This window comes from Chrysemys picta, chromosome 12, assembly GCF_011386835.1.
Source record: "Chrysemys picta bellii isolate R12L10 chromosome 12, ASM1138683v2, whole genome shotgun sequence".
NCBI classification, from domain to species: Eukaryota; Metazoa; Chordata; order Testudines; family Emydidae; genus Chrysemys; species Chrysemys picta.
This window is the reverse complement of record NC_088802.1, coordinates 20,049,937-20,069,652: the sequence shown is the minus strand read 5'-3', so window position 1 is coordinate 20,069,652 and position 19,716 is coordinate 20,049,937. Positions and strand designations below refer to the sequence as shown.

The window sequence follows — 19,716 nt, the reverse complement described above, 5'->3', positions numbered from 1 at the left end:
AGCAGCAATAACAATGGGGATATTCTTTTCGCTGAGGTCTGAGCGAGTCAGTAAGCTGCCCCAGCGCGCTTTTAAACGTCCAAATGCACATTCCACCACCATTCGGCACTTGCTCAGCCTGTAGTTGAACAGGTCCTGACTCCTGTCCAGGCTGCCTGTGTACGGCTTCATGAGCCATGGCATTAAGGGGTAGGCTGGGTCCCCAAGGATCACGATAGGCATTTCAACATCACCAATGGTCACTTTCTGGTCCGGGAAGAAAGTCCCTTCCTCCAGCTTTCGAAACAGAGCAGAGTTCCTGAAGACGCGAGCATCATGTACCTTTCCCGGTCATCCCACGTTGATGTTGGTGAAACGTCCCTTGTGATCCACCAGGGCTTGCAGCAGCATTGAAAAGTACCCCTTGCGGTTTACGTAGTCGGTGGCTTGGTGCTCCGGTGACAAGATAGGGATATGGGTTCCGTCTATGGCCCCGCCACAGTTTGGGAATCCCATTTCAGCAAAACCATCCACTATTGACTGCACGTTTCCCAGAGTCACTACCCTTGCTATCACCAGGTCTTTCATTGCCCTGGCAAATTGGATCACAGCAGCCCCCACCATAGATTTGCCCACTCCAAATTGATTCCCGACTGACCGGTAGCTGTCTGGCGTTGCAAGCTTCCACAGGGCTATCGCCACTTGCTTCTCAACTGTGAGGGCTGCTCTCATCTTGGTATCCTGGCGTTTCAGGGCAGGGGAAAGCAAGTCACAAAGTTCCATGAAAGTGCCCTTACGCATGCGAAAGTTTCGCAGCCACTGGGAATCGTCCCATACCTGCAGCACGATGCGGTCCCACCAGTCTGTGCTTGTTTCCCGGGCCCAGAATCGGCGTTCCACGGCATCAACCTGCCCCAGTGACACCATGATTTCCACATTGCTGGGGCCTGTGCCTTGTGAGAGGTCTATGTCCATGTCAATTTCCTCATCACTCTCGTCGCCGCGCTGCAATCGCCTCCTCGCCTGGTCCGGGTTTCGCCTTGGCATGTCCTGGCTCTGCATATACTCCAGGACAATGCGCGTGGTGTTCATAGTGCTCATAATTGCCGCGGTGATCTGAGCGGGCTCCATAATCCCAGTGCTAGCTATGGCGCCTGGTCTGAAAAAAGGCGCGAAAGTAGTATCTGATGGACCAGGAGAAGGCGGGAGGGAGGGAGGGAGGGACGGAGGGCCGAGTGACGACATGGCGTACAGGTACAGGAACAGGGAGAAACACAAACAACTGTCACACAGAATGGTCCCCCCAAAGATTAAACTGAAAACCGTGGGCTTAGCAGGCCATTGATTTCATGGAGGAAGGGGAAGCAAATGAATACAGAACAAATCTATTTTTTACATCTTAAGGTGGCAGCCGACGGTGCAGCATGAGTGATAGCCTCTCCAGTACGATGACGATGGGTACCAATCATAATATACCATCATCTGCCAAAAGGCAAGGGGCTGTTGCTGTGTAGCAATGCAGCCCCACGTCTACCAGCCCCACCTCCGCCAGCACCCAGCATCGCCCTCGGCCTCTTCTGGGTGCTTAGCAGACAATATTGGGCAATTGGCAGAAAATAGTATATTACGACTGGTAACCATCATCATCGAAACAGTAGCATGTCTGCCCAGGTGGCCATGATTGACAGCCACACCAGTACGACGATGATGGGTACCAGTCACAATATACCATCTCCTGGCAAGGGGCTGGTGCAATGCAGCCCTACGGCTGCCAGCCCCATGGCTATCACTCATGCTACACCGTCTACCGCCAAAAGGCAGTTAGCAGCTGCTGCTGTGTAGCAATGCAGTCCCATGTCTGCCGGCACCCAGAGGACATATGGTGACGGTGAGCTCAGCTGAGCTGAGCGGGCTCCATGCTTGCCGTGGTATGTTGTCTGCACAGGTAACCCAGGTAAAAGGGCGCGAATCTATTGTCTGCCGTTGCTGTGACGAGGGGGGAGGGGCCTGACGACATGTACCCAGAACCGCCCGCAACACTGTTTTGCATAATCCGGGCATTGGGATCTCAACCCAGAATTCCAAGGGGCGGCAGAGACTGCGGGAACTGTGGGATAGCTGTGGGATAGCTACCCATAGTGCAATGCTCCGGAAGTCGACGCTAGCCTCCTACTGTGGACGCGGTCCGCCGACTAGAGCACCTAGAGCATTTTATTGTGTGGACACACACAATCGGCTGTATACAACCGATTTCAATAAAACCGGCTTCTATAAATTCGAACTAATTTCGTAGTGTAGACATACCCTTAGAGAAATAAGGTGGGTGAGGCAATATCTTTCATTGGACCTGCTTCTCTTGGCAAAAGGCTAGCTTTTGAGCTTATACTGAGATTTTCTTCCTGTCAGACCCTGACATATGCTCACGGCACTGGGAAATTTTAAAAATGCACCATATCCTCCTAGGAAAAATGACACCTAAAGAAATACTGGAAGTCCTGAAATGTACTCATGGAAATAATTGGCATTAATACATGCTGCAGGATCAAGTGTTTGGATAGAAATGAATCATATCTTGAATGCCAAGAAGAAATACAATTCCAAGCTAGAGACCTCACAGCAGAGGAAAGGTCCAAACTAGTCCCGATGGTCAAATTCCTGGACTGTATTTTCTCTAAAGGCAACTTCAGTCATGGACTCCCTGTGCTCCACATTGTAGCGATCCCATAGCTTTCCATAGAATCATAGAACGTTAGGGTTGGAAGAGACCTCAGGAGATCATCTAGTCCAATCCTTGGCTCAAAGCAGGACAAACATCAATTAAATCATCCCAGCCAGGGCTTTTTCAAGCCAGGCCTTAAAAACCTCTAAGGATGGAGATTCCCACCACCTCCCTAGGTAACCCATTCCAGTGCTTCACCACCCTCCTAGTGAAATACTGTTTCCTAATATCCAATGCAGACCTCCCCCACTGCAACTTGAGACCATTGTTTCTTGTTCTGTCATCTGCCAGCACTGAGAACAGCCGAGCTCCATCCTCTTTGGAACCCCCCTTCAGGTAGTTGAAGGCTGCTATCAAATCCCCCCTCTCTTCTCTTCTGCAGATGAAATAACCCTAGTTCCCTCCACCTCTCCTTGTAAGTCATGTGCCCAAGCCCCCTAATCATTTCCATTGCCTTCCACTGGGCTCTCTCCAGTTTATCCACATCCCTTCTGTAGTGGGGGGGGGACCAACACTGGACACAATACTCCAGGTGTGGCCTCACCAGTGTTGATGAGAGGGGAATAATCACTTCCTTCGATCTGCTGGCAATGCTCCTACTAATACAGCCCAATATGCCATTTGCCTTCCTGGCAACAAGGGCACACTGCTGACACACGTCCAGCTTCTTGTCCACTGTAATCCCCAGGTCTTTTCTGCAGAACTTCTTCTTAGCCAGTTGGTCACCAGCCTGTAGCGGTGCATGTAATTATTCCTTCCTAAGTGCAGGACTCTGCACTTGTCCTTGTTGAACCTTATCAGATTTCTTTTGGCCCAATCCTCCAATTTCTTTAGGTCACTCTGGACCCTATCCCTACCCTCCAGCATATCTACCTCTCCCCACAGCTTAGTGTCATCTGCAAACTTGGTGAGGGTGCAATTAATCCCGTAATCCGCATCATTAATAAATATGTTGAACAAAACCAGCCCCAGGACCGACCCCAGGGGCACTCCGCTTGATACCGGCTGCCAACTACACATCGAGCCATTGATTGCTACCCGGTTAGCCTGACAATCTAGCCAGCTTTCTGTCCACCTTATAGTCCATTCATCCAATCCATACTTTTTTAACTTGCTGACAAGAATACTGTGGAGACCATATCAAAAGCTTTGCTAAAGTCAAGATATATCACACCCAGTGCTTTCCCCCTATCCACAGAGTATTTATCTCATCATAGAAGGCAATCAGGTTGGTTAGGCATGACTTGCCCTTGGTGAATCCAGTTTGACTTTTCCTGATCACCTTCCTTTTCTCCAACTGCTTCAAAATGGATTCGTTTAGGATCTGCTCCATGATTTTGCCGGGGACTGAAGTGAGGCTGACTGGTCTGTAGTTCCCTGGGTTCTCTTTCTTCCCTTTTTTAATTATGGGCACTATATTTGCCTTTTTCCATTCATCTGGGACCTCACCCGATCACCACGAGTTTTCAAAGATAATGGCCAATGGCTCTGCAATCACATCAGCCAACTCCCTCAGCACCCTTGGATGCATTAGATCTGGACCCACAGACTTGTGCATGTCCTGCTTTCCTAAATAGTCCTTAACTTGTTCTTTCACCACTGAAAGCTGCTCACCTCCTCCCCATACTGTGTTGCCCAGTGCAGCAGTCTGGGAGCTGACCTTGTCTGTGAAGACCGAGGCAAAAAAGCATTGAGTACTTCAGCTTTTTCCACATCATCTGTCACTATGTGGCCTCCCCCATTCACTAAGGGTCCCACATTTTCCACGACCACCTTCTTGTTGCTAACATACCTGTAGAAACCCTTCTTGTTACACTTCACATCCCTTGTTAGCTGGAACTCTAATTGTGCCTTGGCCTTCCTGATTACACCGCTGCATGCTCTTGCAATATATTTATACTCCTCCCTAGTCATCTGCCCAAATTTCCACTTCTTGTAAGTTTCCTTTTTTGAATTTAAGGTCAACAAAGATTTCACTGTTAAGCCAAGCTGGTCACCTGCCATATTTGCTATTCTTTCTGAACTCCAGGATGGTTTGTTCCTGTGCCCTCAATAAGGCTTCTTTAAAATTCAGCCAACTCTTCTGGACTCCTTTCCCCCCATGTTAGCCTCCGAGGGGATCCTGCCCATCAGTTCCCTAAGGGAGTCTAAGTCTGCTTTTCTGAAGTCCAGGGTCTGTGTTTTGTTACTCTCCTTTCTTTCTTTTGTCAGGATCCTGAACTCAACCATCTCATGGTCACTGCTGCCTAGGTTGCCATCCACTTCTACTTCCCCTACCAATTCTTCCCTATTTGTAAGCAGCAGGTCAAGAGGAGCATGACCCCTGGTGGGTTCCTCCAGCACTTGTACCAGGATGTTTTCCCCAACACAATAGAAAAACCTCTTGGATTGTCTGTGTGTTGCTGTGTTTCTCTCCCAGCAGTGATTCAAGTCCCCCATTGGAACCAGGGCCTGTGATCTGGAAACTTCAGTTAGTTGTCTGAAGAAAGCCTCGTCTTTCTAATCTGGTGGTCTATAGCACACACCCACCACGATATCGCTCTTGTTGCTCTTGCCTCTAAACTTAACCCAAAGACTCTCAACAGGTTTTTCTCCAGTTTCAGATGGGAGTTCTGAGCAATTATACCACTCTCTTACATACAATGCAACTCCTCCACCTTTCCTCCCGTACCTGTCCTTCCTGAACAGTTTATACCCTTCCATGAAGTGCTTCAGTCATGTGAACTGTCCCACCAAGTTTGTTATTCCAATCACATCATATTTCCCTGATTGTTCCAGGACTTCAATTCTTCCTGTTTGTTTCCAAGGTTTCTTGCATTCGTGTACATGCACCTAAGGTATCTAGCCAATTGCCCTACTTTCTCAGTATGAATCAGAAGGCTTCCTGTCTTTTGCCCTCCTCCTTGTGTTTCCTCCCAGTATGGGAAAGCTGCAGCCCAATGGCCAATGGACAGCAGCCGAAGTGGAAGGCCAAGAAAGGACACATTATGTTGCCAAATGACCAACAGAGGGAAGTGAAAAGGGAGGTGAGGCTGTATAATGTTGTATAAGTGGAGAGGAAAGAACATTGAAGAGAAAAGGACCTCTATGCTATGTAATGAACGGTGGATAGTAGCTGATGTTACGGATTCAGAAATGGGCTGTTATACTAAATAATGTCCACCAGGTGACATGAGAGTCAAAAACAGGAAAGAGGCAGCTATAGTAAGAAGAATCCATTAGAGGAGAGCAGAGTAACAGGCTGTCATGCTGCGAAATTGACATTATATGGCAGAGTAGAGAAAACGAAATGCGGGGGTGGGGGGGGGAGAGGGGGGTGAAATACTGAATAGTGACCAAAAGATTTCAGTAGCCAATAAAAAAAAAAAATGGGAAAGTTATACTGTAAAATGGCCACGAGGTGGCAGCATAGAACCATTGGGTTAGAAGTGACTGCAAGGATGATCTAGTCTACCCCCCCTGCCAAGATGCAGTATTTGTTGAGTCTCAGCCATCCAAGACTTATGTATTTGAAGACCACTATCATGTATTTGAAGAACACTACCATGTCCCCCCTTAATCTCCTCTTTTCCAAATTAAACATACCCAGTTCCTTCAGCCTTTGCTCATGTGGCTTGCCTTCCATCCCTTTGATCATCATTGTTACTCGCCTTTGGATCCTTTCCAGTTCTCTACATCCTTTCTATACATTGGTGACCAAAATTGGACACAGTCTCCAGCTGAGGCCTAACCAGAGCTGAGCAGAGCGGTACTATCACCTCCCAAGACTTGCATGTTATGCCTCGGTTTATGAAACCTAAAATTGCATTTCCTTTTTTTCCAACAGCATCACATTGCTGACTCCTGTTGAGCTTGTGATGGACCACAACTCCCAGATACTTCTCAGCAGTGCTGCTGCCAAGCCAGTTATCCCCCATTCTGTATTTGTGCATTTAGTTTTTCTTCCCTAAGTGAAAGCATGTTGTAAGGGTGATATAATGTACTTACACCATCAAAATATGCTGCCATCTAGTGGGCATTTCTGAAAATAGATGCCCATATAACAGACCATCACCTTGGATAGGCATCTCCCAAAAATGTAAGCTGGTGTTTGATCATGATCTCAAATATTTTACACATAGATTCATTAGACTTAAAAAAAAGTTTCAATTATAGAAGTCATGCTGTACAAGTCCCATTGGTCATTGTTAGCAACAAAGCTTTGGAGACACAAAATGAACCAGGTGGGAGAAACGCTGAAGTGGGACCATATTAAAAAGCGTGAAGAATAAATACAAATATGAGGCAGCATTTACACTTTGGAAAATGAGCTTCTCCTTCGATTTACAAAGGTAGATCAAATGCACAGGTAACTTCAGGTCTCTTCAATGGAGAAAATCCAGTTTCTGCAGAAAGAGGAGAGACACAGGAACCTCAGCTGAGTAACCTATGTCCTGGTAGCCAAGCCCTGAGAAATAAGAGCTCATCGCTTCAAACTTGGGATGTCCTGTGGTTACAGGTGAGCACCAGCTTCTTGACTGTATTTCTATATCACCAGGGCCGGCTCTGGCTTTTTTGCCGCCCCAGGCAAACATTACGAACATTGAATCTGTCTCCCTTTGTAAATATTCTCACACTTCTTATCAAACTTTCTGTACTGGACTAAGAAGTGTGAGAATATTTACAAAGGGAGATAGATTCAATGTTTGTAATGGCTCAGGCATTCCCAGTCTCTATTCAAGCCCATGTAAGTATTCTCACACTTCTTATCAAACTGTCTGTACTGTGCTAGCTTGATTATCACTTCAAAAGTTTTTTTTTTTCTCTTACTTAATTGGCCTCTCAGAGTTGGTAAGACAACTCCCACCTGTTTATGCTCTCTGTATGTGTGTATATATATCTCCTCAATATTTATTCCACTCTATATGCATCCGAAGAAGTGGGCTGTAGTCCAAGAAAGCTTATGCTCTAATAAATTTGTTAGTCTCTAAGGTGCCACAAGTACTCCTGTTCTTTATACTAAATAATGTCAAGTATCAGAGGGGTAGCCGTGTTAGTCTGAATCTGTAAAAAGCAGGACCCTCTGTTGCTTTATACTAAATAATATACACCAGGTGACAGAGTCAAAAATGGGAAAGAGGAAGCTATAGCAAGAAGAATCCACTAGAGGAGAGCAGAGTAAAAGGCTGTCATGCTGGGAAATCGACATTAGATGGCAGCAGATTAGAGGAAATGAAAGGGGGATAGGGTGTTAGAAATACTGACTAGTGATCAATAGATTTCAGTACCAAATAAAATAATGGGGAAGTTATACTGTAAAATGGCCACTAGATAGCAGCATAGAACCACAGGGTTAGAAGGGACTGCAAGGGTCATTTAGTCTACCCCCCTGCCAAGATGCAGGATTTGTTGAGTCCCAGCCATCAAATACTGATGGCTGTCCAGCCTCCTTTTGAAAACTTCCAGTGAAGGAGATTCCATGACTTCCCTAAGTGGACTGTTCCATTGTCCTACTGTTCTTACATTTTGGAAGTTTTTCTTGAGATTTAATCTAAATCTGCTATGCTGCAGTTTGAACCCATTGCCTCCTGTCCTGCCCAATGTGGCAAAAGTGAACAACTTTTCTCAATCTTTTTTATGGCAGCTTTTCAAGTATTTGAAAACTGCTGTCATGTCCCCCCTTAATCTCCTCTTTTCCAAACTAAACATACCAAGTTCCTCCAGTCTTTGCTCATATGGCTTGCATTCCATCCCTTTGATCATTGTTGCTCACCGTTTGGATCCTTTCCAGTTTCCAGGTAAGAAATGAGGAAAGATGCAGTTATTTTGTGTAGGGCCACTAGAGGGCAGAGGAATGGGAGAGGTGCAGCCCAATGGACAGCAGCCAAAGTGGAAGGGGAAAAAAGCAGAAATTATGTTTCCAAATCACCAACAGAGGGAAGTGGAAAGGGAGGTGAAGCTGTATAATGATGCATAAGTGGTGAGGAAAGAGCATTGAAGAGAAAAGGAACTCTACAGTATGTAATGAACTGTGGATAGTAGCCGATATTATTGAGTGAGTTATAGTTGAAAATGGGAAAGAGGCAGCTATTGGACAAAAAATCCACTAGAGGAGAGCAGAGTAACAGGCTGCAATGCTGGGACATTGACATTAGATGGCAGCAGAGTAGAGGAAATGAAGGGGGAGGGCGGTCAGAAATTCTGACTAGTGACAAATACATTTCTGCAGACAATAAAATAATTGGCCACTAGATGGCAGCATAGAACCTTTGGGTAAGAAGGGACTACAAGGGTCATCTAGTCTAACCCCCTGCCAAGATAGAGGATTTGTTGAGTCTCAGCCATCCAAGACTGATGGCTGTCCAGCTTCCTTTTGAAAACTTCCAGTGAAGGAGATTCCACGAGTTCCTTATGAGTTTTTTCCCCATTGTCCTACTGTTTTTAAAGTTAGGAAGTTGTTCCTGAGATTTAATCTAAATCTGCTATGCTGCAGTTTGAACCCATGGCATCTTGTCCTGTCCAGTGTGGCAAGAGAGAACAACTTTTCTTCATCTTTTTTATGGCAGCCTTTCAAGTATTTGAAGACCACTATCATATCCCCCCCTTAATATCCTCTTTTTCCAAACTAAACACACCCAGTTCCTTCAGCCTTTGCTCATATGGCTGCATTCCATCCCTTTTATCATCTTTGTCGCTCGCCTTTGGATCCTTTGTAGTTTCTCTACATATTTTCTATACATTGGTGACCAAAATTGCACACAGTCTCCAGCTGAGGCCTAACCAGAGCCCAGCAGAGGGATACTATCACCTCCCGAGACTTGCATGCCATGTCTCTGTTAATGAAACCTAAAATTACATTTGCTTTTTTTGAAACAACATCACATTGCTGACTCATGTTGAGGTTGTGATCCACCACAATTCCCAGATCCTTTTCAGCAGTGCTGCTGCCAAGCCAGTTATCCCCCATTCTGTATTTGTGCATTTAGTTTTTCTTCCCTAAGTGAAAGCATGTTGTCAGGGTGATATAATGTACTTACACCACCCCTTTAATAATATTCAAAATATGCTGCCATCTAGTGGGCATTTCTGAAAATAGCTGCCCATATAACATGCCATCACCTTGGATAAGCATCTCCCAAAAATGTAAGGCGGTGTTTGTTCATGATCTCAAATATTTTACACATAGGTTCATTAGCCTTAAAAAAAGTTGCAATTATAGAAGTCATGCTGTACAGGTCCCATTGGGCATTGTTAGCTATAAAGCTTTGGAGACACAAAATGAACCAAGTGGGAGAGAGGTTGAAATGGGACCATATTAAAAAGCGTGAAGACCAAATAAAAATATGACGCAGCATTTACACTTTGTAAATTGAAGGAGAAGCTCATTATCCAAAGGTAGATTAAACGCACCTGCTTATCCCTTCAGGTAACTGCAGGTCTCTTCAATGAGAAAATCCCTTTCTGCAGAAAGAGGAGAGACAAGAACCTCAGCTAATGAACCTACGTCCTGGCAGCCAAGCCCTGAGAAATAAGGGCTCATGGCTTCAAGCTTGGGCTGTGCTCTGGTTACAGGTGAGCACCATCATCCTGACTGTATTTCTATACTGCCACCAAACAGGGACATAAATGTGCTTTGTGAATATTCGATGGACAAGGTGGTGAGGTAATACCTTATATTGCACTAACTCCTGTTGGTGGAGGAGAGAAGCTTTTGAGCTACACAGAGCTCTTCTTCAGGTGAATATTAGCAATTTTAGCCTCACCTTCCCACAGCAGTGCCAATCAGCGTTCATAGCACCATTTCACAGAGATGGAGCTTGAGATCCATGTCTTGTCACGGTTCCTCAGTTGGGGATTTGCCCCGCTGACACAAATGAAGATACCTTGATTTACATCACCTGAGAATCTGGCTCACCATGTGCCCAATGGGGTGCTGTTAGTCTTACCAGCTCAGATGACACATGCCAGATTGTTTCTAGACTCTGAGTTCAGGAACAGCATCTCCCCCAACACACACCCCTCCGCAGTGCCTTCCTTGTTCTTATATTATCATCCCACAATCAGTATGGAGTGGGGAGGGTCACTCTCCAGCTTGGGTTGCACATCAGCCTGGTTTTGTCCCTTCCTAAGATCCAACCTCCAAAGAGCTGTATTTTATTACTACTAAATAGTGAACATCAGGAAACAGAAAAGGCATTGCCAGTCCCTCACCACATCACCATCACAGGAACTAAGGGAGAATTTACTCCATTTCATAATTTATGGCATAAACTGACCTCTTGTGAGGGAGGCATGAATTATTCCTTCTCTTACAGGGAAGTTGCTGAATATACCAGGAAGCTTTGTTAGATTAATTTCCATTAATTCTAACAGATGATCAATGCCTAAGGAAAATAGATTGCACTGGAAATCTCAGTTCAACATTTTAGTTGATGTATTTATTGATTTTGACTCCTAAGTCATGGCACGATTCTGGCAATTGCCAGAAGTGAAATACTGCATTTAAGCATCATTGTTAAGCCTCATTATGTCACTAGATGGGATACAATAGTAGATAAAGAAAGAGTCTGATCTGTCGTATCAGTACTCAACTACCAGAAAAATGGACTGTTATATTAGACATTGCTCTGATGTGGCAGAGGGTGGTCTATATAGATACAAAGATCTGTTCTCGAATTGAGACTACATGCACATGGACTGAAGTCAACATTTAGCCTTAAAATTTCAGTTGGTAACTAGGAGAGAGAGGGATAGTTTCTGAATATTTATGGAATTAATTCAAGACACTTGATTACCTTTCAGCTCTATGTTCTTCTCATTCAATTGCACAGTTTCCTTTATTGTTCCTAGACTCTACTCATGGCAGACAGAAACTGGAGAAACCAAACGGCTGTCACAGAATTTATCCTCCTGGGAGTCGGGGAACTCCCTGACCTGCAAATTCTTCTCTTCCTGATGTTCCTAGTGATCTACATGGCAACCGTGGCTGGAAACATGCTCATCATTGCACTAGTTGTGGCTGATAAGCACCTTCACACCCCCATGTACTTCTTCCTGGGGAACTTGTCCTGCTTGGAGACTTGCTACACCTCCACTCTTCTGCCCAGGATGCTGGCCAGTCTCCTGACTGGGGACAAAACCATCTCATTCAGTGGCTGCTTCTCACAACTGTATTTCTTTTCTGCTCTGGTAGGTACAGAATGCTATCTCCTAGCAGCGATGTCTTATGATCGGTATTTAGCGATATGTAAACCCCTGCACTATTCAACTCTTATGAATAACAGGTTTTGCCTCCAGTTCGCTGCTGGGTCATGGTTAAATGGTTGTTTGGCTACTATAATCCTTGTCTTATTCCTATCACAGTTAACATTCTGTGGCCCGAATGAAATTGACCATTTCTATTGTGATCCCATCCCACTGATAGAACTCTCTTGCAGTGACACACACTTGAGCATATTGGTGGATTTCATACTAGCCTGTGTATTCACCCTGCCTCCATTCCTACTAACCCTGACGTCCTACGTGTTTATCCTTGCCAGCATCCTGAGAATCCCTTCCACCACCGGGAGACAAAAGGCCTTTTCCACCTGCTCTTCTCACCTCACTGTGGTGACAATTTTCTATGGCAGTCTAATGATTTTCTACATGCTGCCGAAACGTGATACACTCAGAGATCTGAAGAAAGTGCTCTCTCTTTGCTTCACAGTCCTAACTCCCCTGGTAAACCCCCTCATCTACAGCCTGAGAAACAGAGAGGTCAAGGAAGCCTTGAGCAAAGCAGTCAGTAAATGTGGCTTTCACAAAAACATGCAGAGACTCTGAGATAATAAAATAGCCTGAGATTTTGAAAGCTGCCTGTGTGATTGAAGTAATGAGCCTGTGATGCACTGTACCTCAAAGTAGTCCCCTGTAACTCCCATATTCACCTTTTGTATTTGGCTGTGATATTTCATAAAGAAACATGCCTTGTAAGGTATCATATGACACATCATGATCTGCTGAAACTCATTCTTCTGTCAAAATATGTATATCATCATTGTATGTGTCATTATCAGATTTTGTTATATGGATGTTATTGAAATATTTTAGGTATCTAGGAGTCGCCCACTGTTAGTTCTCCAATGACAGCATAGGAGGTTTAACACCAGGCAGGTGTTAAAACCAACCATTGACCAGCAGGCATATTGTAAACAAGAAATTCACAATTCTGTAAGAGACAGTTATGCAAGCACTACACAATGGGAATTGCTCAACTCTGTAACTCAGCAAGGCCCACCAGGACTTGTCTGGGCCAGTATTTTTCCAGGGACATGAATTGAGAGTATAAAATAAGTGACAGTAGCAGCATGAGACCACTTCTCTCCTCCCCCACCTATTCTGGAGGCAACAAGAACACTGGGAGGACAAAGACTTTGAACTGGGGAGGTTGGTCTCAGGCTGAGAGGGGATTCTTCCTGTGTATTAAGAACTGTAATCTTCCTGAAACATCCAGTGGGGTGAGAAAAGCTGTTTGATTCAGATCTTACTGAGTCTGAGAAAGTTTAGGATTTAGAATGTGTTTTTATTTTTTTTCTTTCTTAGGCATAAATGTCATAGATAGATTTTAAGTTATTATAAGTGTTAGGTAACTATCTTTCTGTAGTTAATAAACTTATTTCAATGTTTAATCTTAACCAGTGAGTTTGTCTACATTGCATGGGGAATCTCCTCAGATAACAAGGGCTGGTGCGTGTCCACTATCTTTTGATAGTGGTGAACTAATTAATGAGCTAGCATTGTTCAAGAGAAAGTCTCTTAAGCAGTTTAAGATGATACATTTATAGGGGTGCAAGGCTGGGGGGATTTGTTGGTGTCTCCCTCCGTATAGTTCATAAGTAGCTTGGAGAGCATTCATGCAACTCAGTTGAGTGTGACTGAGTGATAACAGTAACTGGGAAGGGGTGGTGGTGGTGGTGGGGGGGGGGGATATTGCTGGTTCTCACTATTAAAGCATCATGAGAAACAGCTTGGGTTGGAGCGGTAAGGGGGACACTGCGGTCCCACAGCTCCAGGTTGTACACTGGGGGTCCCGTTGCATAGCCCCATTAAAATTAAGTTGAAAACTCCCATTGTTCATCTAAGTGGAAGGACCAGTGAGGGAGGTGGCCAAAACCATGTTCCTATCATGGAGTTTTCAACTGGGCACCAGGAAGAGTGGAGACAATTTTAACCATTTATTTATATCTCTATAAAAGCCATTATTATCAAAATAATGTTTGGACAATAAAAATACTAACTTCTGCTGCAGCCTATGTGGGGATGTAAGCTGGGGAAATCTGCTACCTCTGAAATTGTGACTAATTCCATCGCCACCATACCCCCCTACAAACCAACCACCTTCATTACACTCACACAGGCCGGATGTAAACAGCCAGGCCCAAGCAGTGACCTTTAGACACTTCACCAGGAACAGCTTTATAGCTCTTATCCGAGCTAAACCTGGCTGTGACCAGCTCCAGCAAAGCAACAGCACCAGGCTCACTGGGCCCTTGGAGGCAGGGAGGTTGGGCAAACAAAGAGCTAGACTCACAAGCCAGGGACACTGGGACTGTCCAGATCCAGCTGAGGGTTTGCCAGGGGACCCGCAGAACTGAGGCCATTTCTGGGATAGGGTCTGTCAAACGGTTACTGACGAGGGACTCTGTATGTGGCCATGCAAGGCACCAGCTGCTCTGCTGCCACCAACTGCACAAAGCAGTTCAAAGGGAGAGCACCTGTTACAATGAGTGTCTCCAAAACTCACTGCAGTAAGTGTATGTCCCCAGAGGGCTAGTTCTCAGGACCCGGTGTCCAACCACCCCCAGGTTTCTTGGACAGCTCTATTGCATGCAGGGGCTCTCCTCAAGGCATGATGCAACCTACGGTGAGAGGAAGTGGTTACCGCCTAGCAACGAGCAGAACGCCTATGGTGTCAAACACAGCAGTGTTGGCTCTGCCACTGTGAGCACGTCAGGACTCGGCCAGAGGCATGGGAGCTGGGCACCAGTGAGAAATGTAGGACTTCATCACTGCAGAAAGGATTTTCTAAGTTACCTAACAGAGTTAACCATCCATCTCCCATTTCAAAAGGATTTGGGTGCCTATCTCACTTAGATGCCTCCAAGAACATGAGGGGGAAGGCTACGGGGACCCACACACTCAACCCAGGAGGATTGCCCAAGCACCATAAAGCTGGCATATGCAAACTTTTGATTTAGTTTCTGAACTTGTCCTTCCCTCCTCCTCCACCACCCTAACCCAACCCCCCCCCCCCGCCCCAGTCTACCTTCTAATTTTCCTCAGTACATTGTGCATCAAATAATAAAGAACAGTTTTTAAACAATTTTGACTTTGTTTCTCTTGAAGTTACCCACACCCTATACATATGAAAGGAAATAAACACAACTGTAATACCATACCCTGGCCAGTCATGAAACTGGCTTTCAAAGCTTCTCTGATGCTCAGCGTTCCCTGCTGTGCTCTTCTAATCGCCCTGAAATTGGCCACCAGGCGAGTTGCCTCAACCTCCCACCCCTCCATAAAAGTCTCCCCCTTACTCGCACAGATATTGTGGAGCACACAACAAGCAGCAATTACAATGGGGATATTGGTTGTGCTGAGATCTAACCAAGTCAGTAAACTGCGCCAGCGCCCTTTCAAACATCCAAAAGCACACTCTACTACCATGCTGCATTTGCTCAGCCTATAGTTGAACTGCTCCTTACTACTGTCCAGGGTACGGCTTCATGAGCCATGGCATTAAGGGGTAGGCTAGGTCCCCGAGGATAACTATAGGAATTTCAACATCCCCAACAGTAATTTTCTGGTCTGGGAAGTAAGTCCCTTCCTGCAGCTGTTCAAACAGACCAGAATTCCTGAAGATGCGAGCGTCATGCACCTTTCCCAGCCATCCCACGTTGATGTCGGTGAAACGTCCCATGGAAAAGTACCCCTTGCGGTTTATGTACTGGCCGCTACGGTGTGCCGGGGCCAAGATGGGGATATGCGTTACATCTATCACTCTGCAGCAGTAAGGGAACCGCAGCGCATTAAAGCCATCCACAGTGGTCTGCACATTTCCCAAAGTCACTACCCTTGATAGCAGCTGGTCAATGATTGTGTTGACTACTTGCAGCACTGCAGCTCCTACAGTAGATTTGCCACACTCCAAACTGATTCCCGACTGACCGGTAGCTGTCGGGCGTTGTAAGCTTCCACAGTGCTATGGCCACTCGCTTCTCAACTGTGAGGGCTGCTCTCATTTTGGTGTCTTTGCGCTTCAGGGCAGGGGACAGCAAGTCACAAAGTTCCATGAAAGTTGCCCTATGCATACAAAAGTTTCGCAGCCACTGGGAATCATCCCAGACCTGCAACACTATGCAGTCCCACCAGTCTGTGCTTGTTTCCCGGGCCCAGAATTGGCGTTCCATGGCGTGAACCTGGCCCAATGCCACCATGATCTTCCAATCACCACATGCTGTGCATCTAGGAATGTCCAGGGCCAGCTCTGCCTTTCTACCCGCCCCAAGCAAAAAAAAAAAAAAAAAAACCTGTGGCGTGGCCGAAGCCAGGGTGCAGGGGGACTCTCTGCCCTGCAGATGTGCCCCAGCTAGCGGGGACAGGGGGAGGGAAATGGCCGAGAAATGGTGGGGAATTGTTGCGTTCTGTAGCTTCCATGGGAGCACAGGACAGACAATCTGGAGAAAGCGTCAGAAGCTGTGCGGTTCTGTTCACGATGGCTGAGAAATGGCGGGAAATGGTAAGATGAAAGAATAGATAGAAATAGGAGAGGACATTCGAAGTGGATTCAACATACCAGGAGACGTGCTGCACCATCTGTTGGCAGCATGGCATCTGATGTAACTTTCACAGAGGGAGGAGCAGGTGACGGCACACACCCAGAAAAACCCAGGAGAATGTTTTTGTCCCATCATGCACTGGGAGATTAACCCACAATTCCAATGGGCAGCAGAGACTGCAGGAACTGTGGGATAGCTATCACAGTGCAACGCTCTGCCATTCAGTGCTAGCCTTGGTACTGTGGATGCACTCTGCTGAATTCACACGCTTTAGTGAGGACACATAACATCGAATGTATGAACTCAATTCTCGAAATTCAAATAAAATAACTTCGAATTAATTTCGTACTGTAGATGGACCCTTAGCCTCACCTTCCCACCGCAGTGCCAAGCAGCGTTCATAGGACCATTTCACATAGATGGAGCTTGAGATCCATGTCTTGTGACACATCCTCAATTGGGGATCTGCCCCACTGACACAAATGAAGATACCTTGATCTACACCAGCTGGGGATCTGGCTCACTGTGTGCCCCAATGAGGTGGTGAATGCTGATAGTCTTATTAGCCCAGATTACACATGCCAGATTGTTTCGAGACTTTGAGTTCAGGGACAGTGTCTTTCCTCCCCCCCGCCCCAGTGCCTTTCTTGTTCTTGTGTTATCATCCCACAATCATTATGAAGTGTGAGGGTCACTACTTAGTTAGGGTTTTACATCAGCCTGGTTTTGCCTCTTCCTAAGATCCACTCTCCAAAGAGCTGTATTTTATTACAGCTACATAGTGAACGTCAGGAAACAGAAAAGGCATTGCCAGTCTGTGACAGATTTTTGTTACCAATCTGCCTGCAGTGTCAGGTGATCAGTATCTTTTGGAGAAGAGATGACGGAACATATCAAGCATCTAAATTTTAAAGCTTTATTAATAAAATACAAAAACAACAGCAGAGAGTTCTGGGAACTCTCCCATGACACTCTGGGGGGCGGGGGGAGAAGAAAGCATTAGCACCCCAAGCCCTAACCCACTTTCATACTCACATACGCACTACCCAAGACTGGCCAGGCCTGGGTGTAACCTCAGAAGAAAGTGCGGGGAGGTGGACGAGAGTACTGTCCTGTGCCCAGGCCATCCAGGTCTGCTGTTGCTCTCCAAATTGCTCCAGCTCTCAGGAGGGTTTTAAGTCCTGGCTCCTCTGGGGGGGGAGGAGAAGGGATACTCCATTCGGGGACCTCTGTTCCTGGTGCCCACTGTGCCAATCCAAACCGGCTTTTTGTGGTCTCTTCGATGTTCCCAAAACACCACGGTTCCAGGAACACGAGGCTCGGCTCCCCGTTTCGCTATCTCATCTGTGTTTTCCATCTCTTCAGCCCCTAGACTTTGTTTTCCTTCCTGCTGGCTTTGCTGTTGTACAGGTCTATGCAGCTGGATTTTTCTTTCTCACGGCCGCTCGGGCACATTCAAGCCCCCGTCTTTCTTGGCTGTGAGCACTGTCCTTGGGCAGGGGCAAGCATCTTATCTTCACACTGAGCTAGCTACAGTGTTGAGTTAACTCGTTATCCTATCTCCTAGAACTGGAAGGGACCTTGAAAGGTCATCAAGTCCAGCCCCCTGCCTTCACTAGCAGGACCAAGTACTGATTTGTGCCCCAGATCCCTAAGTGGCCCCCTCAAGGATTGAACTCACAACCCTGGGTTTAGTAGGGCAATGCTCAAACCACTGAGTTATCCCTCCTCCTCCTCGTTCTCTGCTCTTTTCTTATTCTTCCCCCCTTCTCGGCATCTTGTAACCTACAAAGAAAACTGTCACTCCTCACTCACACCTTTAACCCTTCCCAGCATGCTTTGCAATGCTTGCAACAGTGTTAGCCACATACAATGCTGATCTGCCCTCCCCAGGGACCTATGGGAGGGAGGGGACCGTTGAGGTGTGACAAGTCCCTCACCACGTCACCATCACCACCACAGGAACTAAGGGAGAATTTATTCCACTTCATAAATTTATGGCATAAACTGATCTCTTGTGAGGGGAGCGGGAATTGTTCCTTCTCTTACAGGACGTTGAAATGCTGAATATACCAGGAAACATTGTTAGATTAATTTTCATTAATTATAGCGGAAGCTTATTGCCTAAGGAAAATAGACTGCACTGGAAATTTCAGTTCAACATTTTAGTTAATGTATTTATTGATTTTGACTCCTAACTCATGGCATGATTCTGGTCATCTGTCACTTTCTCATGTTCAGGACTGATATACGCAGTATGATGGTATTTTTGTCCATGGTCTTGTCTAAACATTCACCCTACGTGAGGAGTGTGTACGACATTTAAAATGCACAGGGCTGACATTGATTGTTAGTGGATTTTGTACCTTACACAAAGTAAATCCCTGTGTATATGCCCTGTTCATTGTTTCTCTGTTAGATAATGAAGTTTTGTAATCTAATTCAGATAGTCAAATAGAAAATAAAACACAATGGGTGACATCATGTTTTTTTGCTGCAGTTCTTATGCCCCTAAGGACACAATGGAAAATCCAGCCGGAACGCGGGACAGTGTTGTCAATCTAGTGGAAGGACCAGGGAGGGAGGTGGCCATAACCATGTTTCCATCATGGAGTTTAATTAGGCACCAGGCAGAGTGGAGACAATTTTAACCAATTTTTTATTTCCATTAAAAAAAGCTGGTTTTGATCATAATTATTTTTTGGACAATAAAAATACTAACTCCTGGTGCAGCATAGATGGGCACATAAACCTGGTAAATCTACCACCCCTGAAATTGAGATTACTGCCATCATAGCCCTCTGCAAACCTACCTTCATTGCACTCACACAGGCCAGATGCAAACAGCCAGGCCCCAGCAGTGTCCTTTGGACACTTCACAAGAAACAGCTTCATAGCTCTTATCTGGGCTAAGCCCAGCTGGGACCAGCTCCGACAAAGCACCAGCCCCAGGCTCACAGGGCCCTTGGAGGCAGGGATTTTGGGCAAACAAAGAGGAAGACTCACAAGTCAGTGGCATTGGGACTGTCCAGACCCAGGTGGGGGTTTGCCAGAGCACACGTAGAACGGAGGCCATTTCAGGGGTCGCATCTGTCAAATGGGCACCGAGGAGGGATTCGTCATGTGACCCTGCAGGGCAGAAGCTGCTTTGCTGCTGCCAGCTGCACAGAGCATTTCAAAAGGAGGGGACCTGTTACAATGAGTGTCCCTAAAACTGATTGC

At 46.0% G+C, this 19,716-nt stretch overlaps 1 protein-coding gene across 1 annotated transcript; it reads left to right on the top strand.

The window, feature by feature from the left end:
* The first annotated feature begins 10,110 nt into the window (after positions 1 to 10,110).
* On the top strand, positions 10,111 to 13,162 carry LOC101938452 (olfactory receptor 6N1-like). The gene is made up of 2 exons (XM_008177436.2): positions 10,111 to 10,249; positions 11,528 to 13,162. The coding sequence occupies exons 1-2, from the start codon at positions 10,172 to 10,174 to the stop codon at positions 12,497 to 12,499; spliced, it is 1,050 nt and encodes a 349-aa protein (XP_008175658.2). The 5' UTR covers positions 10,111 to 10,171; the 3' UTR covers positions 12,500 to 13,162.
* The last annotated feature ends 6,554 nt before the right edge of the window (positions 13,163 to 19,716 follow it).

Bases quoted from the DNA above. Each gene is read 5' to 3' on its own strand.
- LOC101938452 (XM_008177436.2), top strand. From the start codon at position 10,172: ATGAACCTACGTCCTGGCAGCCAAGCCCTGAGAAATAAGGGCTCATGG. The intron at 10,250-11,527 runs GTGAGCACCATC...TATTGTTCCTAG, and splicing joins GGGCTGTGCTCTGGTTACAG to ACTCTACTCATGGCAGACAG.